Source organism: Glossina fuscipes, unplaced genomic scaffold (assembly GCF_014805625.2).
Source record: "Glossina fuscipes isolate IAEA_lab_2018 unplaced genomic scaffold, Yale_Gfus_2 221, whole genome shotgun sequence".
NCBI lineage: Eukaryota > Metazoa > Arthropoda > Insecta > Diptera > Glossinidae > Glossina > Glossina fuscipes.
The window spans coordinates 2,244,796-2,258,229 of NW_023998564.1; the positions used below are offsets into that span (position 1 = coordinate 2,244,796).

The 13,434-nt window shown below is 35.6% G+C and overlaps 1 protein-coding gene across 16 annotated transcripts in view; it reads right to left on the minus strand.

The window, feature by feature from the left end:
- Positions 1-13,434, minus strand: part of LOC119642190 (PDZ and LIM domain protein Zasp) — a 117,810-nt gene that overhangs the window by 26,351 nt on the left and 78,025 nt on the right. For 11 of the 16 annotated variants that reach the window (XM_038041205.1, XM_038041208.1, XM_038041212.1 and 8 more), the window contains exons 5-6: positions 7,063-7,157; positions 3,162-3,624 (exon numbers count right to left, since the gene is read on the minus strand). In XM_038041205.1, the coding sequence (XP_037897133.1) occupies positions 3,162-3,624; positions 7,063-7,157 (558 nt within the window). Of the gene's footprint in view, positions 1-3,161; positions 3,625-6,401; positions 6,604-7,062; positions 7,158-13,434 lie in introns of all 16 variants that reach the window. The other 5 variants (XM_038041213.1, XM_038041206.1, XM_038041201.1 and 2 more) reach the window with 2 other exon arrangements.

Here is a 13,434-nt window from a genome sequence, read left to right on the forward strand (position 1 = left end):
CTTGCGGCGTTGGACGTTCAAAAGACAGATAAAAGCCAGGTGAGTTAGATCTTTTTCAAATCGACTCGTGATTTTATATTGACCAAGAACAAACACATACATGTTTGCGTATGTATAATCTTACTACGACTTCTGGTTTCTCTAAATAACCAAGTTCGGTCAACTTTCAGAAACAGCAGCAACATATAAAATGCATTACAGTGATCACGTCCGAAAGCCTAACCAAATAATTCAATTGGTAGTATCGACAGGCAGTGTGTACAAAGAGCAGGAACGCTTGTTAATGACTCACGCTTACTCGAAATCCCAAATTCACCTGAACAACTTCAGTTCAGAAGACAGTTCCCAACTACTAAAGTAGTTCAGGTGTTTAGCCGGACCACGCGGTCTAGGAAATACACGATGAGACTTTCATTGTAGCGCGAGTGCAGCCCAGGGCATGTAAGAACTCTTATTGCTCGATCTCATTATTGATAGATACAATTTGCCCAAACCAACAGGTACGACTTTTCAATCGCTCACACGATTTACAATGCTTATAAGTAAAGGCCATAAAAGCTTCACTTCCATTATCCTGAAAGCATATGTTTAATATATTTGAGTCTAGTTCGTTATCGAAATTAACCAGACAAATCACTCCACGAGAGTGGAGATTGATCCCTCTTATAGGCTTACTTTCGGGGCTCGTAAATTTCATGTATATGTGCATACACATGTATATATTCGTTCATGGTTAATGTAAGATTATGAGTCGGTTTAACAAAGTCTTTCCACGCCTTTTACCCGTTTTTTGAACGCCAAACGCATATTCCTACACGTTACAAATGGAACAAAGGAAAAACACAAAATCCGGTTTAACTTTTTCGTCGTATTAAGATTAATGGTCGGAGAGTTCTAAAGTGAGTTATTAAGCAAAACGAATAAGCTCATCTAAGATTATTGAGCTTATAGGAAGTAAATTTTATATATTTCATTTGTTGACGTTATCCAATAGATCAAGCAAAAGTTCGTGGCATTTTTCCTTCCCAAAAAATTCCTACTTTTTGTTTTTAGTAATTTAAGTAAGGTTTATAAAATTAAATATTTGATATCTTGATCGAGTATACTTTGCCTTTTATCAATGAAAACCATTGTGAGAATTTTGAAAAATAAAAATGGAACTAGTTTGATTTTCACGGATCTGTATGAAAGTTAGCTTTTCACCACTAAGGTAGATTGACACAAAGTGTAGAGAGTGCAACAAAGAGGCAGGCGAAACGTGCAGGCTTTACTAAACTCCCCAACCAACCCCTCTCAATTTTTGCCAAGTCATTAGCGCTTTGAGTGGTCGGGCAACGTTATGATGAAAAATAGGATCACTTCTCTCAACCATTTCTGAATGAACTGCTATTGTAAAATGTGACGAATGCTTTTAGAATGTCGGCTCATGTTCCAAAGGCAATTACTTTCAACTGGATTAACAAATTGCCAAAATGTTCTTTTTTTGCTTATCGACAGAGTGTCACTTTTTGTAAGCGCTATAGCATGACATGATAGAGTTAGTGTTGTGAAAGTTACAAGACTTTGAAGTTTAAACTTCAACTTTTGTTTGATTGAATATCTTATTAGGCTAAATATCTTTTTACATAAGATGGCCAACAAGTGGTGTGCATAGGCGGAAACACTTTGGGTTAAGCGTTGGCTTCTCCAATTAGCTGCTTCCAACTCATCTTTGTCTTTTTTTTTATTATTTTTTCTTTGGTGTGGGGGCTTGCAAGTAAACACGGGAAAAAATATTCAAATACGGACGGCTTTGAAGAAATTCTAATGTGTCTTCAACTTCTGCGGTAAATTAGATGATATCGTAAAAAGATTTCGGAAGTATACTGCACCAAAAGGGGTGATTTACTAGACAATCTGCCGTTTAGTAAATGGGCCGACGACGAGTTAGCAGAAACCCGAAATTCCTCTTTCAGCAGTTTTCACAACTACAACAGCTTTCTCAGTAGTGACCGTAGAGGCACAAATTAGTGCTTATTTACCCTTAAAAACAATTCCGCCCGCTTTTTTAAAAATGTTAATAGGTGGATGACATTATTTGACCAAAATTCATGCATTTGCCACTTATGCATTCACTTCTATTTTTCGCTTGATGAGCAACGCCTGCTAACTAACGGATCATGCTCGTTTATAATTCGTTTTGTAAAAATGATAGAGAAAGTTTGCTATGTTTTCCCCTGCAGTTTTTATGATCTAAGCAATAGAAAGACCGACGGACGAAAAGACAGATGTAGACAAATCGGTTTAGAATGATATGTTGTTATGGAATCTGTGCTTAATATGTCATAGGTTACAAAATGAGTAACGAAGTTAATATATCCTCGACCGGTGGTTGATGCGTGCACTAAGCCAATAAGTACTTAACACAACATAACCTTTAACACGTATTCATATAAAACTTCTCATATATTACGGCAGTGCATTCGTTAACCAAATGCTTCAGTATATTTTTCAATTTAAATGTTAATTTTCCTGCAAACGCACATTCCCACAAACATATACGTTTCAGTAACCTGTGGAGCGATGTTGTTAAAAATTAATTTTTTTTTTTTTTTAGAATGTCTACGCTACGTATCCTATTAAGTGTGTACACGGAGTGAACGCATAAAGTTTGTCATAAATTTGCAACCTAGCGAAATATTTAATATCGCAACAGTGATAGATAGTGAATAACGAGTAAACATTATACACCAAACTAGAAAGTTAACTACAGTTGTTATGCTTTGTTTGTTGAGTCAGTAGGGGGAGAAATTTGTGATATTTTATTTCATTTCAAGCGAAAAAGAAGACAAAAAAGAAATTGGGATAAGAAATCTTTTATCGATTCGAGTTTCATGAAGTATTATCATGTAGCACCACGCCCCTAATTTGTCAATCTACTCATTTTCAAGTTATATAACACCTAACGAAATCTATAAAAAAAAAAATTACTGAATTATTGCACTATACGTACTTCCACTCGTAGAAAATTTATGTTGTTTTAGTCAGACTTTGGCTTCCCGTAGTAATAAACGCTCTTATTAATGCAAGTTTCAAAATAAAAAAAAATAAAAAAATAAATAAAAAAATGAAACAAAAATCAAAAAACACAACACATTATTTTGTACTATGTCTGCTCTTACACTATGCCAACACCGCACATTTGACAAGCCGGATGTCCGCCGGCCGACAATGGTCTTGGACTACCATCCTGTGCTGCAGCGGCAGCAGCAGCTTCCAATTCCGCTTTATATTCGGGTGTTTGTAATGCCGGACACACAGGCATTACAATTAAACGTGGGTCAGGTTGGCTAGCAGATGCTGTTGCAAAATCGTTATCAGTAGTAATCGCAGCTTCACTACCCCCTGATTGGTGTTCATCAATTGGCTTAAATTTATTGCCAGTTTGCGTTGCCATCGTTGCGGATAAATTTGGTCGATGCGTAGCAGCGGGTGCCAATGTTTGGTGTTGCAATTTTGTACCGGTACGTTCGTCATGTTGCTTTTGTGAAACGGATGTATAGCGACGCTCGTTACCACCAATCGCATGACTATGAGTCCAATAGAAATTTGATGTACTTGATGCGGCGGTTTCAACGCAAGTCACTATATACAGTTAAAGTAAGCAAATCATACAAAATGTAAAAGACAAAAAAAAAAAACCGTAAAATCTAAACAAATTTAAAATAAATTTTTTGCTCTAAAAATAAATTGTCCTACGGATAGGCGGTATCGACATTATAATCCATTAAATTGATATGAAGCGAACGAAAGAAACTAAATCGTCGATGGCTATTAAGGCTATCTATAGTGTGTTATCATAATTGTTAGCGCGTCATTGAAGATATTTTTATGTAAAATTCTTACATAAGTCTAACGAAAAAAATTTTGAATGAAAAACAAGCTTTATGTTTTCGGTCTCTTTCCATATAGCCGTTAGTTGAATACGTTAAGTACTAGAATGAACATACATCCCTGTGGCTTACAACTTGCAACGAATTCTTTTGTTTTTATCTGTAGTTTTTATTAATGTTGGGAATTTTCCCAAGAAACACAAAAAACGACAACCATAGGCGAACACGGCTGGATTGAATCAGGTCAGCTGGTCCCGCTAACCTTTATAATGTTATAAGCTTTTAAAATGCTGAGATAGTTGATTAGTGTCCAAAGAATCTGGCTTCGGTTCGTAATATTAACATAAAATATGCCAACTACAATTCTCCATGCACTTGTTATAACAAATGCCTATGAGACACCTTTTGAAGTATGTGCTTTTTCATTTTCAATTCAGTCTTTTTCTGCCTTTCCGTCCTATGTTTATTAATCGTCGTTTGAAATTGATACCATTGTGAATTAGAACAGACACTCGAAATTTGCTATACAGACAGGGTGTTCGAAAACTTTACGGCGCCCCATCTTTTCAGTTGGTGGCCACGAATCAATCTACAAAATCCACGCCTACACCAATACTACTGCAATCTGCGACAAATGCTAATCTTTGGCTTTGAGTTATTATATTATATAACACGCAAGAATGCAAGAGCGGTTATGGTCTGCCAAAAAAAACACGCCCACTTTGGAGGAAACGTCAACCTATAAAAAAAGTTTAGTCAAAGTTTGGTATTAATAGACTGACACGCCCAAATTAAACAAGTAAGAAAATGAGATTCGGTAGGGATCGCATCTTTTATATCCATCACCGTTTACCCAAAAACAAGGGAAAGGATGTAGTGGGTGCAGCTGATTTTTTCTACGGTCAGATGGACAAAAGCATAGACGGACATGCTTAAATAGGTTTAGAATTTGATGCTGATTAACAATACATGTACTTTGTACTCGTTATTTCTAACTTGCCAAGAAACACTACCTTCCATATCGAAAATATCTATTAACGAATTTAAACTTAGGTTCAAGCACAAGGTGCGTTACGGAAAAAGTTATTACCTCGAACTTAAGTAAAAGTACAAACAACCTTATAATTTGCATCCATAAACATTTCTTGCTTTTCTTTTTGAGTTCGTTTTAAAGCGTTTAGAGCAATTTAATATAACTGAAAAGATGGTAAGGTTTTTCTGATTAAACTTAAATTAACATATAAGAAGCAAGAAATTGTCATATGCACAAAAAGTTTTAAGAGTTTTCACGACGAGTACGACTCGTAAATACAATCCTGTTGAGAAAATTCGAAGCATTTCATTTACATTTGTTTCTGCGCTTGTAGATATCTCAGACGTGTACAATGTTCCACTTTGGTATGAACGAACTTTTTGTAATCCGGAGTAAAAGAGAAGTTCATTTATAACCTATCGTAAGCTTCAAAAGACAGTTGCAGCAAAAGAATGCAAGGTACGGAAGCGTTCGTCGCAAAGGCTTTAGAAAATTTTATTGGAAGTATTTTGATCTCCTCGTGGACCGCGAACCGAAGTCTTAGACAGTTGCGATTTTTGATGGCAGAGACCGGATATAATACCAATAGTGTCTGTACCGCACTGCACTTATGGTATGTGAACTTGTGAAATTTGTACGAATGAATGCAACACTCCGAAGGACTTGACGTAAATCCTTTCTTTATTATATTCAACTTTCAGGTCAAAATTTTCTTTTGATGAGTTTAGTACATTGACGTGTTTTGACCCAAGAACGAAGGCCACTTCGCCTACTTGATAAGGAATAATTAGTGGTTGCTCACTGTATTTTTATTTGTTTTACTTATTTATATATGCTTGGAACAAGTTTTTAGACAGTTTAACGTAATTCTGAAATAATGAAAATATTTCATTTTAAAATATATTTAAGCGCTGCATTTTGTGACCCCCAAGTTACAAGTTTCATATATTTTCTTACAAGTCTCATATTTCACTTTCAGGCACATCGGTGTGTCTTTCATTTGCAAAAATCCTTTGAAACTCATCAGCAATAATCTAGAAGCTATTTCTTAAAAAATGTATTATTCCAGTAGATCTATTTCAAAAGTCGTTTAGTGTTAGCGCGAAACATTTTTTATCCAATATATAACCTTAACAGAAGCACGAGCTTGTTTTCTTATATGGAAGATAGAGCAAGCGGATGCTTCTATATTTACTGCTAGACTTCATTACAGTGACGCGTAGACGTTCTCTTGTGACTTGATTTAGTGTAAATTTAGAATAAATTGTTTTTATTTTCTAAATAATGACGAATGATTTCATTCTTAATTAGTTTTTGGCATCACCAGCATTCTTTCTTTCTTTTTCTTTTTAACTCAAGTTATGTTTTAATTTATGAATAATTAATTGGTTTTTTTTGCAGTTTTATAGGATGATGTACATTTTAATGGAAAGTAAGGGAAGAAAAAGGAGAAAGGACTGAAAGAAATAAGCTCAATGAACAAAACACACACTTACGTAATGAGACGTTCACAATCACTACAGATATTTTGACCAGTTGGCAAACCACCAGTACTTGGAGGTTTTGGTGAACTAACTGGTGGACTGACATGCCTTGTAAATGATGGTTGATAATGTTGTTGTTGTTGCTGATGTTGTTGTTGTTGATGTTGTTGTTGATATTGTTGTTGTGGTTCTTGGTGTGGATGAATATTGAATGCTATTAGCATTTAAAAACGTTTGTATGATTCGTTTGTATATATACTTTTAAGACCGTTTTAGTTAAAAATTTAGATAAAATAAATAAATAATTGTACAAGCAAATCACCGAAAGACTTCGTAAAATAATCAATTATAAAACATATAAATCAAAAGTTTGGTAAGGAATCCTTATGCTTTATAGCTACAATCACTGCGTTTGGTCAAGGTCTTTCAATCAAAATTTTAAAAAATTTATGTGGTAAAACCTTAGAAACACAACCGCTGCTTATGATAGAAGCTTAAAATCTTTTTATTTTGGAGCACTTAGACGTCTGTTTATCGTTTTAAATAAATTTCCAAACTAATTCTAATTTTGTTTTCTTTTATAATTCTTTGCTGTCATCTAACACAAGTGGATTTTCTCCGTTATTAACTAATAAAAGTATTTGCGCCAAAGCATAGTAATCGTTTAAATTACCTGGAGTTGATTTTCCAGACTCTTCTTCACGTAGCAATTTTAAAACTTCCGACTTTTCAGCATGGTATTCCTTTTCGTTTTTCTTAAAGTTAACACTGCAAAAAGTGCGCAAGAAAAATTTATTTTGTTAATATATTAAGCCTAAGGATATGCTATGAAATTTAAGGAATAGAAACAACACTGTACTACAAATATACTATTCAATAGTTCGTCTAAAGGATAATTTTTTGTGTAAGCCGTTACTGAGAGATAATGTATGATAACACGTTGTGGTTGATCTTTTACCAACATTCTGCGCAATAATTAATTTTAAGCACGGTGTAAGTTCCAGCGATTCATTTCGCTGAAGTTATGGAATAAATTTCAGTAATTGACTCCGTGTCTCGGGTTCCCTTTTTAAAGTACTGAACATCGATGCGTGCACACCGGTTCAAATTTATTTATTTTAATTCTACTTATACTAGAAACTCAAGTCTAATTGGCTCATAATGCAAAACTTATATTAATTAATAATAAAATTTAGTATAAGTATAATAAAACAAATAAGAAGAAAAAAAAAAAGAAAAAGAAAAAAAATTATGTATATTATCAGCATAGAGCCACACTTACAACCGGTACAGAACCAAATTGCAAATGAACGCCTAAGCCATCGCAAACATGGATAAGCCTGGCAACCGATAATAATTAGCAATAATTCATTTTCGAATCGTAACGACTTTTTAAGGATAAAAGCTAGTTTAAGTACGACATAGGTAAATCGCGCGTATTAAGCAATGTTGCTTTAATGGACTTTAAAGAGTCCGATAATGAGAATAAATGGTAGACGTCATTTAGGATCTTGCAAACGACTCTGAGCGGATTAAACAGTTCACAATTAAATTTACATTGACTAAGCTTAACCAGGATAAAGTACCTAGAGAAGCGGTTAGGGACATTAAAGCTTATTTCACCAAGTAATGAAGGCGTGTCAATAGCACCATTTATTACTTTGATTACAAAGGAAACGCCAAGAACAAACCTACGTTTCTCAAGAGACGGTAAGGACAGCAGAAGCAACCTATTTTCATAGAGGGGAAGAGAGGCAATCGGATCCCAACCCAAATTTCTAAGGGCAAACAGCAAGAATTGCTTTTGAACAGATTCAATTCAATCCACATAGCACCTATATGAAGGAGACCACACAACTGAGGCATACTCGAGTATGGGTCTAACCAAACACATGTACAGCCTTTTCGTAATGTAGGGATCATCAAGCTCTTTGGACCACCTTTTTATAAAACCAAGCGCGGACCTAGCTTTGCTTATCGAGAGCTCAACATGCAAGTTAAAAATCTGTGATCGAATCGACATCCTCCGACTTATGCGTATCTATGAAATACTGAGTAATGAATGACTTTCTTCTTGAGAAAGAAAGCTTCTTGCAATTATTTAGATTTTGTTTCAGAGCACCATGCAACCAAATTATTCAAGTCACTTTGAAGCTGATGTGATTGCGATTCTACGGAAAGGGGAGAAAACAGTTTCACATCGTCAGCATAAATTAAGATCTGGCTGGATTTAATCACCGAAGGCAAATGTGTAAATTAAATAGAAAGGGTCCTAAGTGGCTGCGTACAATACATGCAAAATTCTTGATAATTGTATACGCTTATTCTCTAAAGGCGTACAATACATGTAAAGAAATTTATTCAAACATTCTCAATTGTAAACAATTTTTATTTTCTCAGATGGTTGGAATTTGTATATGGAAATTATTGAGAATATTCACATTAATCTCGCATCGATGAGGCTTTTTTATAAAGACCTGTTGAATTATTGAGAACGAATATGCGCTTATTCTCTAAACGCGTACAATAGAATGAAAGCTTCTTACATTTACTCAGATTTAGTTTCAGAGCACCATGCAACCAAATTATTCAAATCACCTTGAAGCTGATGTGATTGCGATTCAACAGAGAAGGAAGAAAACAGTTTCACATCATCAGCATACATTAAGATCTGGCTGGAATTAACCACCGATGGGAGATCGTTAATGTATAAACTAAATAAAACGGGACCTAAGTGACTTCCTTGCGGTACGCCAGACGTAACCGGGAATTCATCCGAGGTGATGAAGTTAAACAAAACCCTGAAGGATCTATTGTGCATATAAGAGCTTATCCATTTCACTAAGTAGGGTGGGAAACCAGAGGCTTGGAATTTAAAGGCAAGTAGTCTATGGTTAACCATATCAAATGCTTTGCTTAAATCAGTGTAAATAACATCTGTGCGAGAGCCACTAGAAAAAGCCTTGAAAACATGACAGGTAAACTCTAACAAGTTGGTGACTGTAGATCGCCCTTTCTGAAAGCCGTGCTGGTGCGGAGAAATATACGAATTAATGGCAAAGGCCAAATGCTGAGTCACAATACAACTCGAACAACTTAGGCAAGACACTCAACTTGGCTATGCCTCTGTAGTTCTCAACAAATTGTCTACTTCCACTCTTGTGGATAGGAATAAGGAAACTACTCTTCCAACATGAAGGGAATACACCTAAATACAAGGACATGTTGAAAATCTTTGAGATCACATCACATAACTCGACAGCGCAAAATTTAAGTACACATGATGGAATTCCATCAGGTCCAGGCGAACAACTGTATTTTAGAGAACTCAACCCTTTAAAAACATCATCTTCCGAAATAACCAAGTTAGGTATTGAAACCGAGTTAGTTATAGGATATGGGTAGTTTGCTGATAAATCGAAATTAGCAATCGAAAAGTTTCGTCGGAAATACTCAGCAAATAGATTTGAGATATCAAAATCATCCGAGGAATCAGAGCCATTAAAAGAAACATGAGAGGGATATGTGGAAATTTTTCTTTTAGAGTTAACAAATTTAAAGAAGAATTTAGGATTAGCAAACAGAGAGGATTTAATGAACTGAAGGTATCTGCAGTAATAATGATAGTTGAAGGAGTTAAATCTATGCCTCGCCACCGAGTAAGCGACATAGTCGAGCGCAGAGCCACTTTTCGAATATTTTTTGAATAGCGAGTTTTTTCTATTCTTGTGATATTTAATTGTCTTATTAAACCACGGGGGACACCTGCTTCGAGGTCGACAATGCTTGATCGGAACAGATGCAGCAATAGCTAGATTTAATGTATTGTAGAACGATGGCAATAAGCTTTCAATACTACCGGTTGAGAAATCAAGCGTCAGATGTGAAAGACGATGTTTTAGTAATACAATATTGATTTTATGAAAATCATAATAATTATTTTAAAAAGTTTGATGAGTTTAAGGATCCTCAGGTAAACTAAAAGGTGGACAACGATTTACGTTAATCTCGGGAAAATTGGCAAAGCAGAGATCAAGCAGTCTACCATTACAATTAGGGGTACGATTATATTGACCCAAATTATGATCAAACAATTCACTAAAGAACACAATAGCCCTATCAGACGTTGAAGTAGGAACCAAACAGCCAAAATTATCACTATTACACCAAGCGACTTGAGGCAAGTTGAAGTCACCCAATGTAACGACCAAATCGTTAATTCTAGACCGCTTGGCCACTGCACAAATGAGGGCAGCGGACGGGACTGACGCAGATATGACAATTAATACACCACCACCAATGCGATTTACTCGATCATTTCTAAACACTTGGAAAGAATTATGAAAATGTTCCGACGAATGTAGATCGGGTTTTAGCCAAGTTTCAGTAAAGGCCAAACAGAAAAATTCCGTGCTCACTGAATTTAGAAAAGTGGAACGAATTTTTGAATTTAGGCCCCTAACATTTTGATAAATGAGAGATAGTGGGCCTGAAGAAACAAATAGTTTTTTGAAGGCGACAAGACTATTGCCTTGGTATTACGGGGACGATCTCGAGGGATAAATTCCGTAATTAAGGATCCTACTGGCCACAGTGATTTGTTTAACAACATATCACTGTTTTCAGTCGGAACTAATATTTTACAAGAGGAGATTGCCCTAGCTTGAGAAGGAGCCATTTTGAAGATGCTAATGCGCGTTAAGTTAACTGATGGGAATTTCGTCGCCAGATAACTTTTTATGTTATCCACCGATGTTTCAGGTGCCAGTCTTGACACAAATATTGCTTTTCTGGGAAGAACTGCCGTCAGGCAAATGTGATTATTTGGAACAGGAGGGGGGTTCACGGTAGGAGAGTTTCGAGTTGGGGAGAATATAGATGGGGTTATCGCCCTTGTACTGGCAGCTTGTGAGACTTACCCAGCCTAGCTTAAAACCGACGGACTTGCCGGTTTGTTTGTAACTGTTTAGCTACCAACCGACTCAGCAATATCGGAAACATTACTGTTCATTTTAGAGTTAGACGGAGCGGTAACTTGTACCGACGAACCAGATTTGGAGAAAGCCAGAGGTGACGTCCCACACGCTACGCTACGAGTAGAAGATGAGTGGCCAATAAAACGACACTCATCGAACCTAGACTTAATTAGCTCAAACTTTTCCCACAAGGAGCCGAGATTTCTACTCAATTCCGAGAAACCATTACGCGTCTCCGTGAAAAGTTTATAAAAGTCAATGTCCCGCTGCCTACAGTCAGGACATGACCATCTTAAGCCTAAGCTGCGACTGCGTCAGCAGCACGGCCGAGAATACCGGCACACTTTGCATAACCAAAGCGCTCGCAGAGCCAACAAGAAACGAATCGATCAGATTCCGGGCCCGTTTTCGCCCGACAAGGTGTGTATAAACACTCCATGTCCAGTCAAAAATGCAGTTGTGGATTATAAAGAACAGACAGACAAATCGCAAAAAAAAAACAATCCTAAACATAAAAATTTATCAACCAATTTGTGCAAAACTTCTCTGCTACGTTGACACTGTAACGAGAGATCAATAGCAAAACAAACTACAAACACCGAAAAAATAACCAGAGAAAAAGAGAGAAAACAAAAAAAAAAAAGAGATTTATATCAGAGCTCAAAATTTTTTTTTGCAAAAATCCAATGAATCAAAGCGTAAAGAAAAAATATTTCTTTTACTTTGAATTCACTCACTTTCTTCTCAAAGTATATTAAAAATTCACACACTATAAGGCAAAATAGCCACGAAATTCAACAACAAATTAAAATATTAATTGCCGAAACAAAATATAGACGACTAAACCGCGCGACAGAGTTGCCAGACTGATTCAGATTGGATAGTTCTAGAACAAAAGCTTAAAAAACAAAATAATAAAACATGTAAAAAAACTCTGACACCCTCTTGCTTTGCCATCACAAGACTTAGAAAAGAAATTAAGAAAATTATATTCGAAGGTGTCCCAAAATTTAAGCAAGTTTTGACTTTACCTCAGTTTTAAAAAAAAAAATTTTCATTGTTGAGCATTATTGAAAAAATAATGAAAGTCATGATCATCCGACCATACAAGGAGGAGACTCAACGGTGCATCAACGAAACACTTATTTTCCTTATCTGCCCAAAAACCTTCTCCTAAAAAGCGAAAGAATTGAAATTTTGATAAAATTGGTTGGGCGCCGTCAATTTTTTCCATTTTTGTGAAAACTTTGGAGAATTACATGCACACGCGCAAATTTTTATCGACACTTATCTGATGTAGTTTATAAGTAATAAGCAAATTTTATGCTTTTCAGAATAGAGGCGTTCTCCATTTAACTTGCAAAGCGGGCGAGCCTTTTAATGGATAGTCCTCATTTTCAATAGCAAACTGCATCTTGCCACTTTGAAGTCGACATCTTAATTTTCAGAAACAGTGAAATGATGATTACAAATAGACAGATATACCTCGATTGATTCAAAATTTGACATTAGAAAATACATAAATTACACTGCTTCCAAAACTAGTTTCTGACTGTTGCAAACATTGTACCAAGAATATAACCCTCCCTCCACCTCCTCCCTTGGTTTTTAGCGAGAAGAAAAGAACACTAAAGTATTAATGAACTTTGGTGAAATTTAACGGGAGTCGCTTATTCAAAAATTTCTCATTATTAGAATTTGAAATTAGAGAACCAAAAGTACAAAGAATATAGCGTTTATTTTAAACGCATTCTGTGTTCTTGATAAAATTCGTTGAAGGTATTGGAGGTCTTTTTCGGGTTTGATATTCTGTGAATTGTACGGTTACCTATGGAAATGTTTAAGGCTTTTTAAACTTTAATGGGTCTGTTAGTAAACAGTGAAAAAAATTTTAAAAAAATTGTTTTAAAAAAACGGATTAAACCAAGATAAATGTTTTGAACATGCTCCTGGACGCTAACAATTGCATTAAGCTGCGACGAAAGTTTAGCAAATTTTTTTTTTTAATTACTTGGAATTTCCAAAACCTGTTTAGATATATGTTATAAGGCTATCCCGAACGTAATATT